This window comes from Lottia gigantea, assembly GCF_000327385.1.
Source record: "Lottia gigantea unplaced genomic scaffold LOTGIsca_3, whole genome shotgun sequence".
NCBI lineage: Eukaryota > Metazoa > Mollusca > Gastropoda > Lottiidae > Lottia > Lottia gigantea.
In genome coordinates this window covers 4537038-4553723 of record NW_008708986.1, presented here as the reverse complement: position 1 = coordinate 4553723, position 16686 = coordinate 4537038, and the positions used below count along the sequence as shown (strand labels likewise).

The window sequence follows — 16686 nt, the reverse complement described above, 5'->3', positions numbered from 1 at the left end:
GACAACGAAATCAAACTTTTGTTTTATGTACTGTTTATTGTAATTTTAACTTTGTTTGTTGAACATGTTAGTGCCTATATTAAGAAAAAAGGCCGATAAATTGTAGTCAGAATCATGTAATTTTAATGTAAAATGGCAGCAAACACTGTTTTAAGGTAATGTCAAGACTTATTCTGTAAATTAATCATATTTCTACTCATTCAAATCAAATCATTCAAATTGTTTGAGCAGATCTCTAATTACAAAACAAGTTTGTGAATCATTTTTATTTTATAAAGCATAATCGAACACAATATTTTTTTTTCTTTAATTTTCTTTTTGGGTTTTCATTGTAGTCTTAATGATATTTATAGGAGCTATTCGTGCCATTCTCCTGCCAATCAGCATCGCTTTAACAAGTGAATAACAGACAGTCTTACGTCGTAATATCAGAAGTCATATCGCTTCACTAACCCACAATTATTGGTTGAAATGAATGTCAACAGTCACCCACTGGGTATATATCCTTCCAGATTACAATGAAGACCAAATAATGAAAAATAACAAAATTGTTACCTTATCTTGTTAAGATTGAATAAACCTATACCCTGCTTTCATTCTTGTAATGCCTTAGCCGACATCTTATATTAAATCAAGGTCAAATATTATATTACATTCAATTGTTACATTGGCTATTTGTGTCTTTCACCAAGGATATGCTTTAAATGTTTGTACTTTAAGTTTCTCAAAACTGTTTAATTCTGTCTGCTTATTTCTATTATGTCCCAATGTTTTCCATCTTCCTTTTTTTTTTATTTTAATATATGTTATGCATAACTTTGTTTTTTCTGTTAAGAAAACTATTTTTTGTTATAAATAAAAATCTCTGGTATAAATCTTATACATGTATTATCATTAATACTCAATTTTTATACACAATTCTATGAGGAATATACACATAATCGACCAAATATTTACTTCACCAGATAAAGAGTTCAATTAAAAATGGCATATTATTGCTTCATTTGTCTTATAGTTCTTGAATATCATGATTAAAACATTATTCAATAGAACCATCATTATTGGCATTATTCTTGATTCTCTTTTGAGGCCTTTAAAAATAGAAATTCTATCAATTTTAGTGATTATTATTAATGCTGTCCTGGCTTTGTTTTATTTGCAATAAATATTTAGGAATTGTAAGGTATTAAAGGTTTTAATTCTTTATTCTATTAACCTGAAGCTTGTGTGGAAAAAAATTGATTTTTAAATAAATAAATTTCATATATGATTGTGTTTTTTCTGGTGAAATTGGTAGTTACTTATTTATGAACTAGTAATTACTAATTTGTATGTATTTTGACAATTTACTCATTTACCATGAAACTATTTAATAAGCAAGTGATATCAGTACATAAGGCTTGAATTTAGAAGATTTAATCTTTAGGCTACTAGAAATAAACCCATTTGTTACAATTATGTGCCAATAGGCAATCGTATTCTGTTAATTAACTCGAGATTCATTTGACATTCTTTTTTCGACAAAATGAAGAGGACAAAAACTCCTAGAATAAAATATTTTAGTCACTCGTCTTAATCCTTTTTGGTGGTGAGCCATTTGATAATTTACTCATTTGGTGAGTAGTTCAGTGATGTAATCTGACAATTTACTCATTTTGTGAGTTGTTGATTGATGAAATCTGACAATTTACTTATTTGGTGAGTTGTTCAGTGATGTAATCTGACAATTACGTGAGTTGTTAATTGATAAAATCTGACACTTTACTAATTTGTTGAGAAGTTCAGTGATGTAATCTGACAATTTGGTGAGTTGTTAATTGATGTAGTCTGACAATTTACTCATTTGGTGAGTTGTGGTGTAATCCGACAATTTTACTCATTTGGTGAGTAGTTCAGTTATGTCATCTGACAATTTACTTATTTGATGAGATGTTGAACAATGAAATCTGACAATTTACTCATTTGTTGAGTTGTTCAGTGATGTAATCTGACAATTTGGTGAGTTGTTAATTGATGTAGTCTGACAATTTACTACTCATTTGGTGAGTTGTGGTGTAATCCGACAATTTTACTCATTTGGTGAGTAGTTCAGTGATATAATTTGACAATTTACTTATTGATGAAATCTGACAATTTACTCGTTTGGTGAGTTGTTAATTGATGTAATCTGACAATTTAATCACTTGGTGAGTTGTGGTGTAATCTGACAATTAACTCATTTGGTGAGTTGTTCAGTGATGTAATTTGACAATTTGGTGAGTTGTTAATTGATGTAGTCTGACAATTTACTACGCATTTGGTGAGTTGTGGTGTAATCCGACAATTTTACTCATTTGGTGAGTAGTTCAGTGATGTAATTTGACAATTTACTTATTGATGAAATCTGACAATTTACTCGTTTGGTGAGTTGTTAATTGATGTAATCTGACAATTTAATCATTTGGTGAGTTGTGGTGTTATCTGACAATTTACTCATTTGGTGAGTTGTTCAGTGATATAATCTGACAATTTGGTGAGTTGTTAATTGATGAAATCTGACAATTTACTCATTTGGTGAGTTGTTAATTACTCAGTTGATGAGTTGTTAATTTGTGTAGTCTGGTACTTTAGTCATTTGGTGAGTTGTCAATTGATGTATTCTGACAATTTACTCATTTGTTGAGCAGTTCAGTGGTATAATCTGATAATTTACTCATTTGGTATTGAAATCGGGTTATTTACTCAACTGGTGAGTCGTTCATTGATGAAATCTGGCTATTTACTTATTTGGTGAGTTGTTGATTAATGAAATCTGGCTATTTACTTATTTGGTGAGTTGTTAATTGATGTAGTCTGAGAATTTACTCAATTGGCGAGTTGTTAATTGATGTGTGCTAACAATATACTCATTCAGTGATTTTATGATGTAATCTGACAATTTATTCTTCAGTGAGTACTTCAGTCATGAAATGTGATTATAATTCATACAATTTCTTCAACAGACATGAAATAAAAATTTGAACAGGAAAAAATATCATTTTACGAACTATTTATTGCACATTTATTATAAATAAAAATTATCAAGAAGTTTCTTATACACTTTAACTTTACAAAGAATAACAAATTGATTGGGAAAGTGCTAATTCACCCATTGTCTTCAGGCTGGTAAGATGATGGATTTACCAAGAGGCTGAAAACAAAATTAAAACATGCTACATAGTGTGACATGTCTAATTTTATGATATTATATAAGAGATAGGTATATATTACTACTGTTCCATACTACACTGAATTAATCTATTCTACTTCCTCTTTAGAGAGGCACTTACAATACTTAGAATAGATAGGATCATTTACTCACTCTAATAAATATATGTGTAGGTAACATTTTCTGGATTATTTCATCCATGGTATTAGGATATCGAACCATATTAACATGTAATTTAGGTAGTGCTAGATGACCAGCAACCAATGGAAATAAATTATATTTCAATAAATAATCTGTCCCTGGTAACACTCGGAAATGAGTCTGAAATTTAAAACAGCAAGTAATTAACTAATAAAGCCATGAGAGTTTGTAATAAGTCAAGAAGCATAATTTGACCTATGTATCAATGTGAAGTTTGTCTTCCAACATCATTAGCTTTTAAGCAGATTAAAGAATTCAATGGAGGCAAGGTGTGATGTTATCCCATTGGACGACTGGAAACGGAAAGAAAAGAACAGCAGAAATGCACTACCCTCCATAATACTTTTTAGCTCTAATTGTGACACATAATGAAATTATCATGCCATATTTGTGTGTTATGGAAATAGGACACCACCATGTAGTGTACAATGACAAAATAATTAAAAGAGCCTAAAGTACTGCGAGTGGAAAACTGGTTTGAAATCTCAACTTATGCGTGGGTTAAACCCCTGACCTAAGCTAAGCTCAAATTAGTCTTGAAAATTCATGTAATAAAGCAAGACTTACATGTTTATTTCCAGCAAACATAAAGTTATCACTAGCATCCATATTAACTTCTATCTCCTGTATATAGGGTGTACGATTTTTAATAACATAACATATTGGTAATAATGTCTTCACACTACCATAGGCTGGTAATTTTAAACTGACTGATATTGGTATATGTTCAATATTAACTGTTGGTAGAGGGAAAGAGGTTGAAACGTAGGGTAGATCCTGTTTCTTATCTTCTTTTCTCCTGAAAATAAATACAGACATTAATAAATGTGTAGTCACCAAAGATAGGGGCCTAATTAAAAATCTTAATCAGTATAAGTCAACATTATTTCTCTGTTGATTAAGTAGTAAATTATCATTTATTCTTCTTCAAATTCCAATTGTTCCGTGATAAGCATAATAATCATTGATCAACTATAGCTCTAAAAATACTTTCTAGACACAAACATGAACATTGCAGCTTTATATTTCAATTAAGTCAATAAAAGTTTCTATTTGAGTATAAAAGACTCACATGACATACCTTCTCCAGAACACTGTATAGGTACCAAGAGAGACAGATGGCTGAATGGTTGCCAAGGAAACTAAACATAAACATTCAGCAGCACTTTCAGCTTTCTTCAATTTCACTGAAATTCCCCAAAAATAATGTAATTGTATAAATGCAATACGTAAATTATATTGAAGATTTGTGAATACTTTTCTTATTTGAAAAATGCTACTTACCACTAGTAATCTGTGATTCATGTTTCTCACTCACTGTTTTAATATATTCACTCTACAAAAACAAATAAACATTCTTCACAGTTATATAATAAATAGCAAGCCAAAAACATGTTATTGTTGAACTAGAAAACGTTTTTTTATCAAAAAGAAATGGTCTAAATGTTCAATACATACTAGAACTAAAGTTTTATATCTGCATTACTCTACATAGCTGATTATTTACTTCAGTTTTGAAAAAGATCTGACAGCAAGGCTGTAAGGGCAAATAGCTGATGTATCTAATACAAATTAAATTCAGTGGATAAAAACAGATCAACACATACCAACTGAACCTCACTGGTCTGTAGTTCTATTGGCCAGGGAGATGTACAAGATATTTCAGGATTTAATAGGAATGGTTCTTCTGCATGTAGAGCTTCCACATGTTCAAACTAGAAAAATATAATAATATTAATGCAATTGCTTTCAAGATCTGAACTAGGCTTATGATCATGTCTTACTTTGGACATCCTCCACTCAGACATAGACGAATTCAAATAAACAGGGTCTACTAGAAAAAAAATCCAAGATACCAATGACTTTCCATATATGGTCAAAACTAGAATTTCATTCTTTTTATTTTGAACAAAGCTGACCATTAAATTGGTGTTGTGATGAGTAACAAATTTTCTGCTATGCATTTGAAAAGCTTTCATTCAAACTCATATCAAATTTAAAAGAAATGAAATGACCTGGAGTTCTCTCAAATTTCAAAACCTACCTTCATAGATTGAAGATTTATAGAAACATCAAATGGTGATACAGTAGTAAGATTAATAGTTTCTTCTTTTATACACTGACATGTTAAACTATGTTGTATTCCTACACTAACTATTACTGTATATTTAACCTAATAATAATAATATATTATCAATATCTGATTATAGAGTCATGCATTAATACATTTATTCTTTTTGGCATTTTAAATTTTTAATTGAAATATATTAGACTCTGGGTTAGCTAGTTTGGCAAGGCATGACATCACTGTAACAGAACACCTGATGCAAATCTGTAACTGGGATTGTCAGCCTACTATCTCTTTTGGAAATACTTATACAGTATGTTTATTAGCAGATTCTTGGAACAGCATTTTTCAAACACAATTTATACCAAACTTCTTCATTTTAATACCTTAGTTAATATGGATCTTGTCCCTGGTTGAAAACACTTGATATAGAAACATTTATCTATCTGAAATTATATGAAATTATATAAGATATTAATGTACATGTACCTTGTAACATATTGACAGGTGTATTCAAACTATTTCTAATCTTAAAACTTTAATCTCTTTCAACCTGATAGTTCTCTGTATAATACTGAAGCTAAACTAGATCTACTTCATGTTTAAATTTATCCATGGATTAAAGGTAAAAATTCAAAGCCAGCTCACCTTTTGTCCTGGCTTTAAATCAGGTAAATCTAAGTTCTCCTTTACTTTCATTTTATCACCAATCTCAGCTTTATCTAAACTTATATGAGCTATGAATGAAAATAAAATCATTTACATTTATTTTTATAAGTAATAAATACTGTCATCATTCTTTTAGTTTCAAACTGTCAATGGATTCCGTACTCTTGGAATAGTGATTATGATACACAGTTTTGTTTTCCTGTAAATTCAGTTTTAATTCATAATTTCATAAAAAAAAATCAAAATATTAATATTGTTCTATTTGAAAGGATAGATTCCATACACATGAATTTCCTATATGGGTCTCTAATATGGCTCATCTGCAATTTGGTAATGTGTGACAATTTTTAATATACACAACAACTTGAAAAGAAAAATTTCATAAAATATTCTCAAAAATGATTAAAAAAAAAAAAAAAAGGAAATTACCTCCAGGATCTTGAGAAGTCTCATGTTCATTTTCTAAAGCAATATATAAATTAACAGATTGTATAGCATTCTCTTCTTCATTACATATATTAATATGTACAGGATAAAACTCATTTAATAAACTAGGTGACTGATGAACTAAAGATAAGTTTAGTTTAGCTGATCTTGGTAATATTCTGTAATGAGAGTTTATATATTTAATAAACTAGGTGACTGATGAACTAAAGATAAGTTTAGTTTAGCTGATCTTGGTAATATTCTGTAATGAGAGTTTATATATTTAATAAACTAGGTGACTGATGAACTAAAGATAAGTTTAGTTTAGCTGATCTTGGTAATATTCTGTAATGAGAGTTTATATATTTAATAAACTAGGTGACTGATGAACTAAAGATAAGTTTAGTTTAGCTGATCTTGGTAATATTCTGTAATGAGAGTTTATATATTTAATAAACTAGGTGACTGATGAACTAAAGATAAGTTTAGTTTAGCTGATCTTGGTAATATTCTGTAATGAGAGTTTATATATTTAATAAACTAGGTGACTGATGAACTAAAGATAAGTTTAGTTTAGCTGATCTTGGTAATATTCTGTAATGAGAGTTTATATATTTAATAAACTAGGTGACTGGTGAACTAAAGATAAGTTTAGTTTAGCTGATCTTGGTAATATTCTGTTATGAGAGTTTATATATTTAATAAACTAGGTGACTGATGAACTAAAGATAAGTTTAGTTTAGCTGATCTTGGTAATATTCTGTAATGAGAGTTTATATATTTAATAAACTAGGTGACTGATGAACTAAAGATAAGTTTAGTTTAGCTGATCTTGGTAATATTCTGTAATGAGAGTTTATATATTTAATAAACTAGGTGACTGATGAACTAAAGATAAGTTTAGTTTAGCTGATCTTGGTAATATTCTGTAATGAGAGTTTATATATTTAATAAACTAGGTGACTGATGAACTAAAGATAAGTTTAGTTTAGCTGATCTTGGTAATATTCTGTAATGAGAGTTTATATATTTAATAAACTAGGTGGCTGATGAACTAAAGATAAGTTTAGTTTAGCTGATCTTGGTAATATTCTGTAATGAGAGTTTATATATTTGATAAACTAGGTGACTGATGAACTAAAGATAAGTCAAGAAGATTAGCTTACTTCATAGTAGAACTTGATTTGAATTGTTGCCATTTCTCCTGATCTGCAGTACTAATACCAGAATCAGTAGTAGTTAGTTTAGGTGAGGTACCGTTAGTAGTATCTGTACCAGTACCAACCCATCTCAATATTGAACAACATCCTGTACCTAGTTCTAATGCTACACTAGTAATCTGGAATACAGGTTTTTGGTAAATTAGAAAAAAACATCCATCATAAGATTAATAAGAGGAAATGTTATTTGAAGAAAAAGTTAAATTGCTCTAAATCACGGTGATGTTCTTCAAATGTCTGAATTAAAAAAAGGAGACTTTTTCTGCTTAAAAAAAGAGTAATTCATTTTGCCTCAAAGTTTATAAAATTCCTTGGATGTGTATATGTACATAGTGCAAGATAATAGTCCAGTGCAACTCACCTCAATATAAGAACCAACATCATCTGCTGTGGGTAGGAATGAAAATGTGAACAATCTTGGTTTCCCTGGTAACAGATAGAGGTCAGCACCATCAGCTTCCAATGGTGATGATGCAGCAGTTATCCCTCTGCCATCAGAAATCTCACATTTCGAGTTGTGAACCTTAAAAATGAATCAAGTTTGGATACAGATAAGGTAAGAAAGTTAAAGAATCTATTAATTAGATGGCTCCTGACATTCAGAAATACAGAAAGAGCTCACAAACTTCATTAAGAATGACACAGCATGTGGCTACATTGTCTTTTGGATTACTGCTCAGGTACATCACAGTTCTTGTTAATAAAGATATTCCATGTAACTGCTCTGTATGGAGAGCTAGTACATTATTACCAGTATGTCATATTCATTACCCCTATGAACTGGAAGTTTCCACTGGGAAGTGTGATGTGTAATCACTCTTTGGTACTCATATCTCTAATATACTTATTTGCATACAGTATGTCACACATAACAAAATATAAATTGTCTGTCTCTGAGGGTTCTGGGCTGCTCACAACATACATCATTTTAGTGCTATCCAAAAATAATTCTTACAGATAACTTCATATTTTTAAAAATGTTCTCAATGTTACAGTAGTGAACCAACTTACTTGATTATTAAAGTGTACAGACAGTTTAGAGAATCTTATTGGTAATGGACAAGTTACTCTGTAAATGAAGTAGAAAACATACAACAGTATATAGGATGGAAGTCTAAACTAACAAGCCTTATTTACTCTCAGACAACAAATTCTTTCCAAACTTGAAACTTGAATGTGACTTTATTTTAAGAGAAATTTCATCAGCATTAGGTAACGTTATTTCTCAAATATCTTTTATAAACAAATTCATTTTGAAGAATCGGAATTGAGTATATGAAGACATATGTCCCAGCAATCAAATTAAAAACACAATGAAAATCAAACAGTTTTTACCTCAGGTAAACTTCAAGTTTAACTTTTGTATCAGCTGATGTAGAATCTCCAATAAATCTTGCTTTACAATCAACTAAAAGATATTTACATATCTTTATCATTTCAAAAATCAATGAATTCAAACCATTAACAATGGTCTGCTTTAGACCAAATTGACAAGTAGTTATTTGGGCTATCTATCCAGTGAGAAGCACATTAAAACAATCCCGTATTTCATGATCACCTGTCCTGATGACAGATTTTCTATCTGAAACGTGTTATGAACAAAGTCCCCACTTTTCTACAAGTAATAACTTACTAAAAGACACCAAAGTAGACATCTCAATAGTAAAAACTGATGATTCTGATTTTACACTTAACCACTGAGACTTAGCTGATTCTACTGATACTTGATCTAAACCTGGTTCTGGATCTGGTGCATCATTCTAGAATAAAAACAGTGATAGTTTAAACTTTACTAATACTTGATCTAAACCTGGTTCTGGATCTGGTGCATCATTATAGAATAAAAACAGTGATAGTTTAAACTTTACTAATACTTGATCTAAACCTGGTTCTGGATCTGGTGCATCATTATAGAAATAAAACGGTGATAGTTTAAACTTTACTGATACTTGATCTAAACCTGGTTCTGGATCTGGTGCATCATTCTAGAATAAAAACAGTGATAGTTTAAACTCTACTGATACTTGATCTAAGCCTGGTTCTGGATCTGGTACATCATTCTAGAAATAAAACGGTGATAGTTTAAACTCTACTGATACTTGATTTAAACTTGGTTCTGGATCTGGTACATCATTCTACAATAAAAACAGTGATAGTTTAAACTTTACTGATACTTGATCTAAACCTGGTTCTGGATCTGGTACATCATTCTACAATAAAAACAGTGATAGTTTAAACTTTACTGATACTTGATCTAAACCTGGTTCTGGATCTGGTGCATCATTCTAGAAATAAAACGGTGATAGTTTAAACTTTACTGATACTTGATCTAAACCTGGTTCTGGATCTGGTACATCATTCTAGAAATAAAACGGTGATAGTTTAAACTCAACTGATACTTGATTTAAACCTGGATCTGGTACATCATTCTAGAATAAATACTCTACTGATACTAATATCTCTATAACTATTAGCTAAGAAAAACAACCTTTACATTGAATATCATTTGAAAAAATAAAATGATTACTTACTGACATAACTTTGGTAAGATTTTTCTCTATTCTGGATTTCTCTTCTATAGAACATTGTGAATCTATTCATATATTAAGGACTTAATCAATCTCATATAAAATCTTGAATCACACATTTTTCAAGCATTTCAAAGCAACCCACCCATTACCCCATAATATCACAATTATTTATAGTGAAAAACGATAGGTATAGCTCAGAACTAAATGCATTAATTGCTATAAATAGCTTCAATGTTTGGCATTTAAGACTTAGGTCATTTCTGCACTAGGACATAAAAGTATCTTAACCCATTTTAAAAGGATACATTGACCACTAAGTTCCATACAATTAGATACATACTCCTGTACTTTAGCTGTTAGATAAGCACATTTCAATGATAATGTTAATATAGATGTTAATATTGGTGACCATCTTTCAGCTCTATAATCCCACATCACTTTATTTAATAACCTATTCAAACAAATAAAATCTACTAATTGGTGTACAACTAGTTTCTGAACTTCTGAAGTTTAAATATATGTGTTTTTTTTTAACCAATTAGATACTTCAGTGCGGAAAGCAAAATAAGTTATCAATTTTTTTCTTGTATGACAAAGTATTCTTCGCCAATTGCTGAATCAAACCAATGAGAGGACTCAATGTTTTTATAGAATATCAGTTTCTTGTAGGTATTTCAATATGGCTTGGTATCAAAATTTGCTACTTTCCAAAATACAACTTTTTCACAGATCCAAGTTTTCATTTATTTAAAGAAAAAAGTAGAAATTACTCACATTAAAGCTTTTCCATAGTCTTTAGCATGAAAATATTCTTCTCCCATTTGGACCACTGAAAAAGAGATCAAAGGTTACAAAGATCAAGTTTGTGGTAGATGTTTCAGCCAACAATTTTTCCACCTAAATTCATAACTGTTTCCACTTAAATGCTTAAAATATGTTTATCAGGCATTCTTAATATATTTAATTAATTAATTAACACAAATCTTACTTAAATGTCGTTTCATTCTAGGTGATTTATATTTTTTAAACTGAGCTACAGCACTGCTTAATAATGGTATGATGATCCACTGTAATCAAATATAAAACTCATATGTAAACAAGAATTGCCAAAAAAAGTTAAATTCAAACAGAAGCTCATCAAATTAAATATTTGATAAAAAAGCTAAACATTTCATTAGGTTTAAACATGAAATAAATATGTTTATCTGTAAACACACCTGAATCCTATTGAAATAAGGTTAAGCACAAAAATAGTAGCACAATAGAAAACTTAGCTAAAGCCTTTCTTAAACACATACTTGTCAAATGTACAACTTATATATAAATTACCACCTTAAAATAAATTTACTTACACTATGATCTTCTTGTTTTTCCTTCATCTGTAAAGCTAGGATACCTTCCTTCTCTTTCTGAGCATCTGGTGGGTCAATACCTAGAATAACAGATACAAAACTATGATAGAAAGCTTTTCAATAATCAATATACCAAATAACCATCAATAGCTGTGTAGACTAGCAAAAGAAATGCCTAGTTGATGAACTCTAAGGCAGAATGGTAGTGAGTGTTCTGGACCACCTCACCCATCACAGATATTTCCAATAATCCACTAGATGTATCCATACTGAAACCTTCCATTTCATCAAGTCATAATAATAATAGTATATTAATTGTGTTAATTAAAACATAATCTTTCCTTCTTACATGTAATTGTAATTTAATATGATAAGGAAAGACTCCAAGATAAAATTTTAAAGGTACATGTTCCTGTTATTATTCACTACAACATATAGCTTAATCTAAGTTACCTATGACCTTTATCACTTTTCAGAATGATTGTGCTCAAAATAAGGAAAATGCTACTAAGTTCAGTAAACAAGAATGGCTTCCCAAGGTCTCATTTTCAATCTGATACAATGAAGAATACATTTTTCCTTACTTTGATGTCCTTGTCTCCATGGTCTTTGTCCAAAATATTCCAAATTATCCAACCCATCTAATATAGTAGTATTAGGAATTCCAGTTTTATTCTGAAAATATAGCATGACTGAGTAATATTAACAGAGAGCATGACAAGAGTAGTACTTACCATACAGAGTCTGACAAAGCAGTACTTACCATACAGAGAGCATGACAGAGTAATATTTACAGTGAGCATGACAAGAGTAGTACTTACCATACAGAGTCTGACAAAGTAGTACTTACCATACAGAGAGCATGACAGAGCAATATTTACAGTAAGCATGACAAGAGTAGTACTTACCATACAGAGTCTGACAAAGTAGTACTTACCATACAGAGAGCATGACAGAGTTGTTTTCTGGTAATGGAATGATTAGCAGCTTGTTGATAGTAAAAACCAGGATGTTGGGTCTGTAAAGCTGTCAATCCTAGTTTAATAGCTTCATCAAATAAATCTCCAAATACCTGAAATCTAGAAATTAGCCATTTCTTACAGTTGTATCATATTTCAAATGACAGAATAAGATTTGAGGTTCTTTCTGGCCAAGACTCAATAGCACTTAACTCAATATCTGTCCATATTCATTTAACTTGGGTTGGGGAGGTTGTCACTAGAGCTTCCAAACAAAATTTTTTTAGAGTAATAAAACAACAAAGGCTCATACTTACTGTTTAGACATCCAAGCACTATTTTCAAAAGCTAGTTCTGGAGTACCAGTTGTTGACTTGAAGAAATCTATATGTTTACGGAATTGAGCTATAGCATCTAATGGTATATTGTGTTGAAATGACAGACGACAGATCTAAAACAATAATCATTATAGCCTGAATAACCTGTTCTCAAGTGATCACTGTAAAATTATCTGAACCACAGACATATGACTGAAAATCACTATGTTGCAAATTGAAATGATTTAATGGCCTTGATACACAAAAAAATAAGCAAAATAGATCTTAACTGGAGCAGGAAGTCAACATAAGAAAGTTCTTAATACAATAAAAACTTTCAATTCATATCTAGTTGACCAGATTTATCTCATGATCTCAACATCTGTTTCAACTATTTTTGGAAATGGAAACACATATGACAAAAGAAACATAAGAAAAATACTGAAAGACCAATTATGGATCATAAATAAAATCTTACCTTATAATTGACAAAACCTGCCATAGTTTTTATCTCTAACATATTAGTATCATACATTCTCAGATCTAATATATGACCATACGCTTGTTTATAATGTCTGAAATCAACCAAACAATCTCAATAACTACTAATAACTGTTGTCAATTTTTGATTTTAGACTAATTTAAGTGACAATACCAACATTAATCTCTAAAATACTTTTCCAGGGTATTAAAACCTGGCATAAGACTAAACAAAGTTCAAGATATACTGTTTGTATATTAAATGAGTAGCAAAAATCCTTAGAAGTAGGTGAGCAAAACTTCAGTAAGAGAGCAAGACCTAAAACCTCAAGATTAAGGGAGCAAGACCCAAAACCTCAGGAGTAAGAGAGCAAGACCCAAAACCTCAGGATTAAGGGAGCAAGACACAAAACCTCAGGAGTAAGGGAGCAAGACCCAAAACCTCAGGATTGGAGCAAGACCCAAAAAGGAGAGCAAGACCCAAAACCTCAGGAGTAAGAGAGCAAGACCCAAAACCTCAGGAGTAAGGGAGCAAGACCCAAAACCTCAGGATTAAGGGAGCAAGACCCAAAACCTCAGGAGTAAGAGAGCAAGACCCAAAACCCGAGGAGTAAGAGAGCAAGACCCAAAACCTCAGGAGTAAGGCAGCAAGACTCAAAGCCTCAGGAGTAAGACTTACTTGAGAGCCGTATGAGAATCTTGTTTCAACTCATTGAAGAAAGCAATTTTAAACTGATGTCTTACATAGAATAGCTGAAATGAAATTCAAAATACATTAACATTAACAGTTCTATATAGATGTTCTAATCAATCACAAAAAAAGTTTGATAATGATTAATCAAATTATATAAAGTAGTACATTCTGTCTGTAAGTATGAACACTGATATTAGTTTTGATCAATAGGGTATATGACATATCGTAAATAAGTAACTATTTGAGTACTAACTCATAGTAAGATTGTTTTATATTTTTTTTAAATGTCACAACATACCTGATGTGTAGTTTTATTTAAGAAATCTTTATGTGATTTGACTTTTCTAGCTTCTAGGTGATAATAGCTCTGAGATAACTCATAGAATGCATTCTCTAATCTGAAAAATAAATTACCCTTTTCACCAAAGTACTGAGAGCGAAAATCATCCACATATGATGGACACCAAAAGTGTAGGTCAAGAATCAGCCAGTAGAAATAATCAATGAGAATCAAAGTTTTTATTCTTGAAATCACATGTATGTTGAAGCTCCAAATTAGGCCAATAGACATTAATTTATACAAACCTAATAGTATAACCTATAAGATGGTCTGTATGTGGTAGAACATATAGTGATTTAGCTGAGATATCACACATATTACATAATGATGAGGCTCTTTCTGCTGCCATCACATCTTCTCCTGTTGAAACAAATTAAACAATTTTTTTTTGACAACTAAAAGTATGCAAAATCAAATTAAAAAGTCCACACGCATTTACTTTCTTTTTATGACAAAAATAACAGCCAATTTCAGTCAACAAAGGGGTAATGAATCCAAAACTGCAATCAAAGATGCCCAGCTAACCTATCATGAAAACAACTGATATCAAGAAATCCAGATGAACTAACCTGGTGGCAATGGAGTGTTTTTCTGTATCAAAACTACAGCAACCTTTGTTCCTTGTCCTTGTAAACTATTTCTGTAAAAACAAGACATAAACATCTCATAAAAAGGTACAAAATATTGACAGTAACAAAGTACTAAAAATAAGCAAAATATATGAAATGACTACATTTCCCGCCAAAGGTGAGATTACAAAGCTTTTGTTCTGATAAAATCAACATTTATGTCAAGATTTAAGTCTGAAATCTGTATATTGAGACTAAGATCAGTATTAAAACCTCTTGTCGTACATTTGATATACTGCTAAGATGAAATTCTAATATCATTTCAAAAATTTCTATATCGCCCTACAATTGATGTATTTAATAAACAATGAGAATATTATGTTATTGTATTATTGCACAGATATAGATTGTAGATATAACTAACTGTACCTAACAATTTCAACTCTAGTGGCACATTCCATCTGCTTTTCTTTCCATAGGAATTCATCCCAATCTAAATCATAGAATACCACAACAACTGCTGGTACTTCATTTAAATGTTTGGTCATCCATGTTCTTTTCAATATACCTTTCGGTATGTGCCATTGATATGATGTTCTCTATTATGATATAATATTAAAGTATTCTATTTTGTAAAATAATATAATATTCAAACTCTTACATAGAAAACCTCAGATAAATTAAACGGATTGTTCTCCCAAATTTTTAAGTGAATCAAGCATCAATTAGCACCATTCCAATTTTCAATCAGATGTCTGTAGTTCCTGCAATTCCACTAAAACTAAGTGTTTGATGAAGTTGCTAGGGCGTTATAATCCCTTAGTATAGGATAACTCATACATCCAATTAAACTCTTAAAACTCCACATAAAAACTACCTACAAACCTTTTGTTTACTCTTAGGGTAAACATGATCAGCTTCTTGGACATCAAATTTTAATGGTACTCTGTCTGACCTCCTGTTATTACAGAATGAATCCCAGATAGATTTGTGTATAGCATTATAGGTAATATCTAAACCAGTTAAAACCACCAATCCAGTAGGTCGACATAGTAATTCAGCTGGTAATTCACTGGCCCATGACATAATTTATTATCCTTATTTATGACTGTAAAAATATATCAGCATGTGAAACCATATAGATTGGCATTGTAAAGCATTGGAATTGTCTGAAATCTGCAGTGAATATTCAGGACACCTCTCAAAGTTTCAAATCAATATCACAATATGAAGGAGAGTGAGATGAAACAGCAACAGTGCCTGCATAGCCTTTAATGTTGAAAATTGATTTGACTTGAAAATATTCCGTTTCAATCATCATTTGCTTTTGAAATCATATCATTAGAAAGATTTGTTTTAAGATGACTGCCATTAAGTCAGCTTGTATCCCTGGGCCTGGGTGGTTGAGCTTAATTTAATGATATGATTGCAAAAGAAAAGTCAAAGTGAGAAGAAAAGGTTGCATAGCTACTATCGTATAAACCTATGTATGCTAGGCCTATAATATTGGGGGACAGGGAAAAAATGAAAATGAAATGAATGGAGTTTTACGTCCTTTTACTTTTATAGGAGGACAGGGGGTGGGGTGGTTGTAGCCTATTATCTCTATTTAACCCTTATCTTTTATAGGTTTGATTTATTAGCAATCCTACCAAAATTAAGTCTGGCACAGG

General features: G+C 30.8%; 1 protein-coding gene across 1 annotated transcript; it reads right to left on the bottom strand.

Annotated features, from left to right (window-relative positions):
• Positions 1–3012: 3012 nt before the first annotated feature.
• Positions 3013–16099, bottom strand: LOTGIDRAFT_209465 (hypothetical protein; the record flags this gene model as incomplete). The annotated part of the gene is made up of 30 exons (XM_009057320.1): positions 3013–3169; positions 3341–3508; positions 3956–4187; positions 4470–4575; positions 4673–4724; positions 4990–5103; positions 5433–5561; positions 5843–5902; positions 6105–6193; positions 6555–6730; positions 7718–7890; positions 8133–8294; positions 8783–8840; positions 9107–9179; positions 9405–9531; positions 10303–10364; positions 10608–10753; positions 11077–11131; positions 11291–11369; positions 11655–11734; positions 12239–12329; positions 12592–12733; positions 12931–13064; positions 13409–13505; positions 14090–14163; positions 14403–14502; positions 14690–14804; positions 15014–15084; positions 15443–15612; positions 15899–16099. The coding sequence occupies 30 exons, from the start codon at positions 16097–16099 to the stop codon at positions 3137–3139; spliced, it is 3369 nt and encodes a 1122-aa protein (XP_009055568.1). The 3' UTR covers positions 3013–3136.
• Positions 16100–16686: the final 587 nt, after the last annotated feature.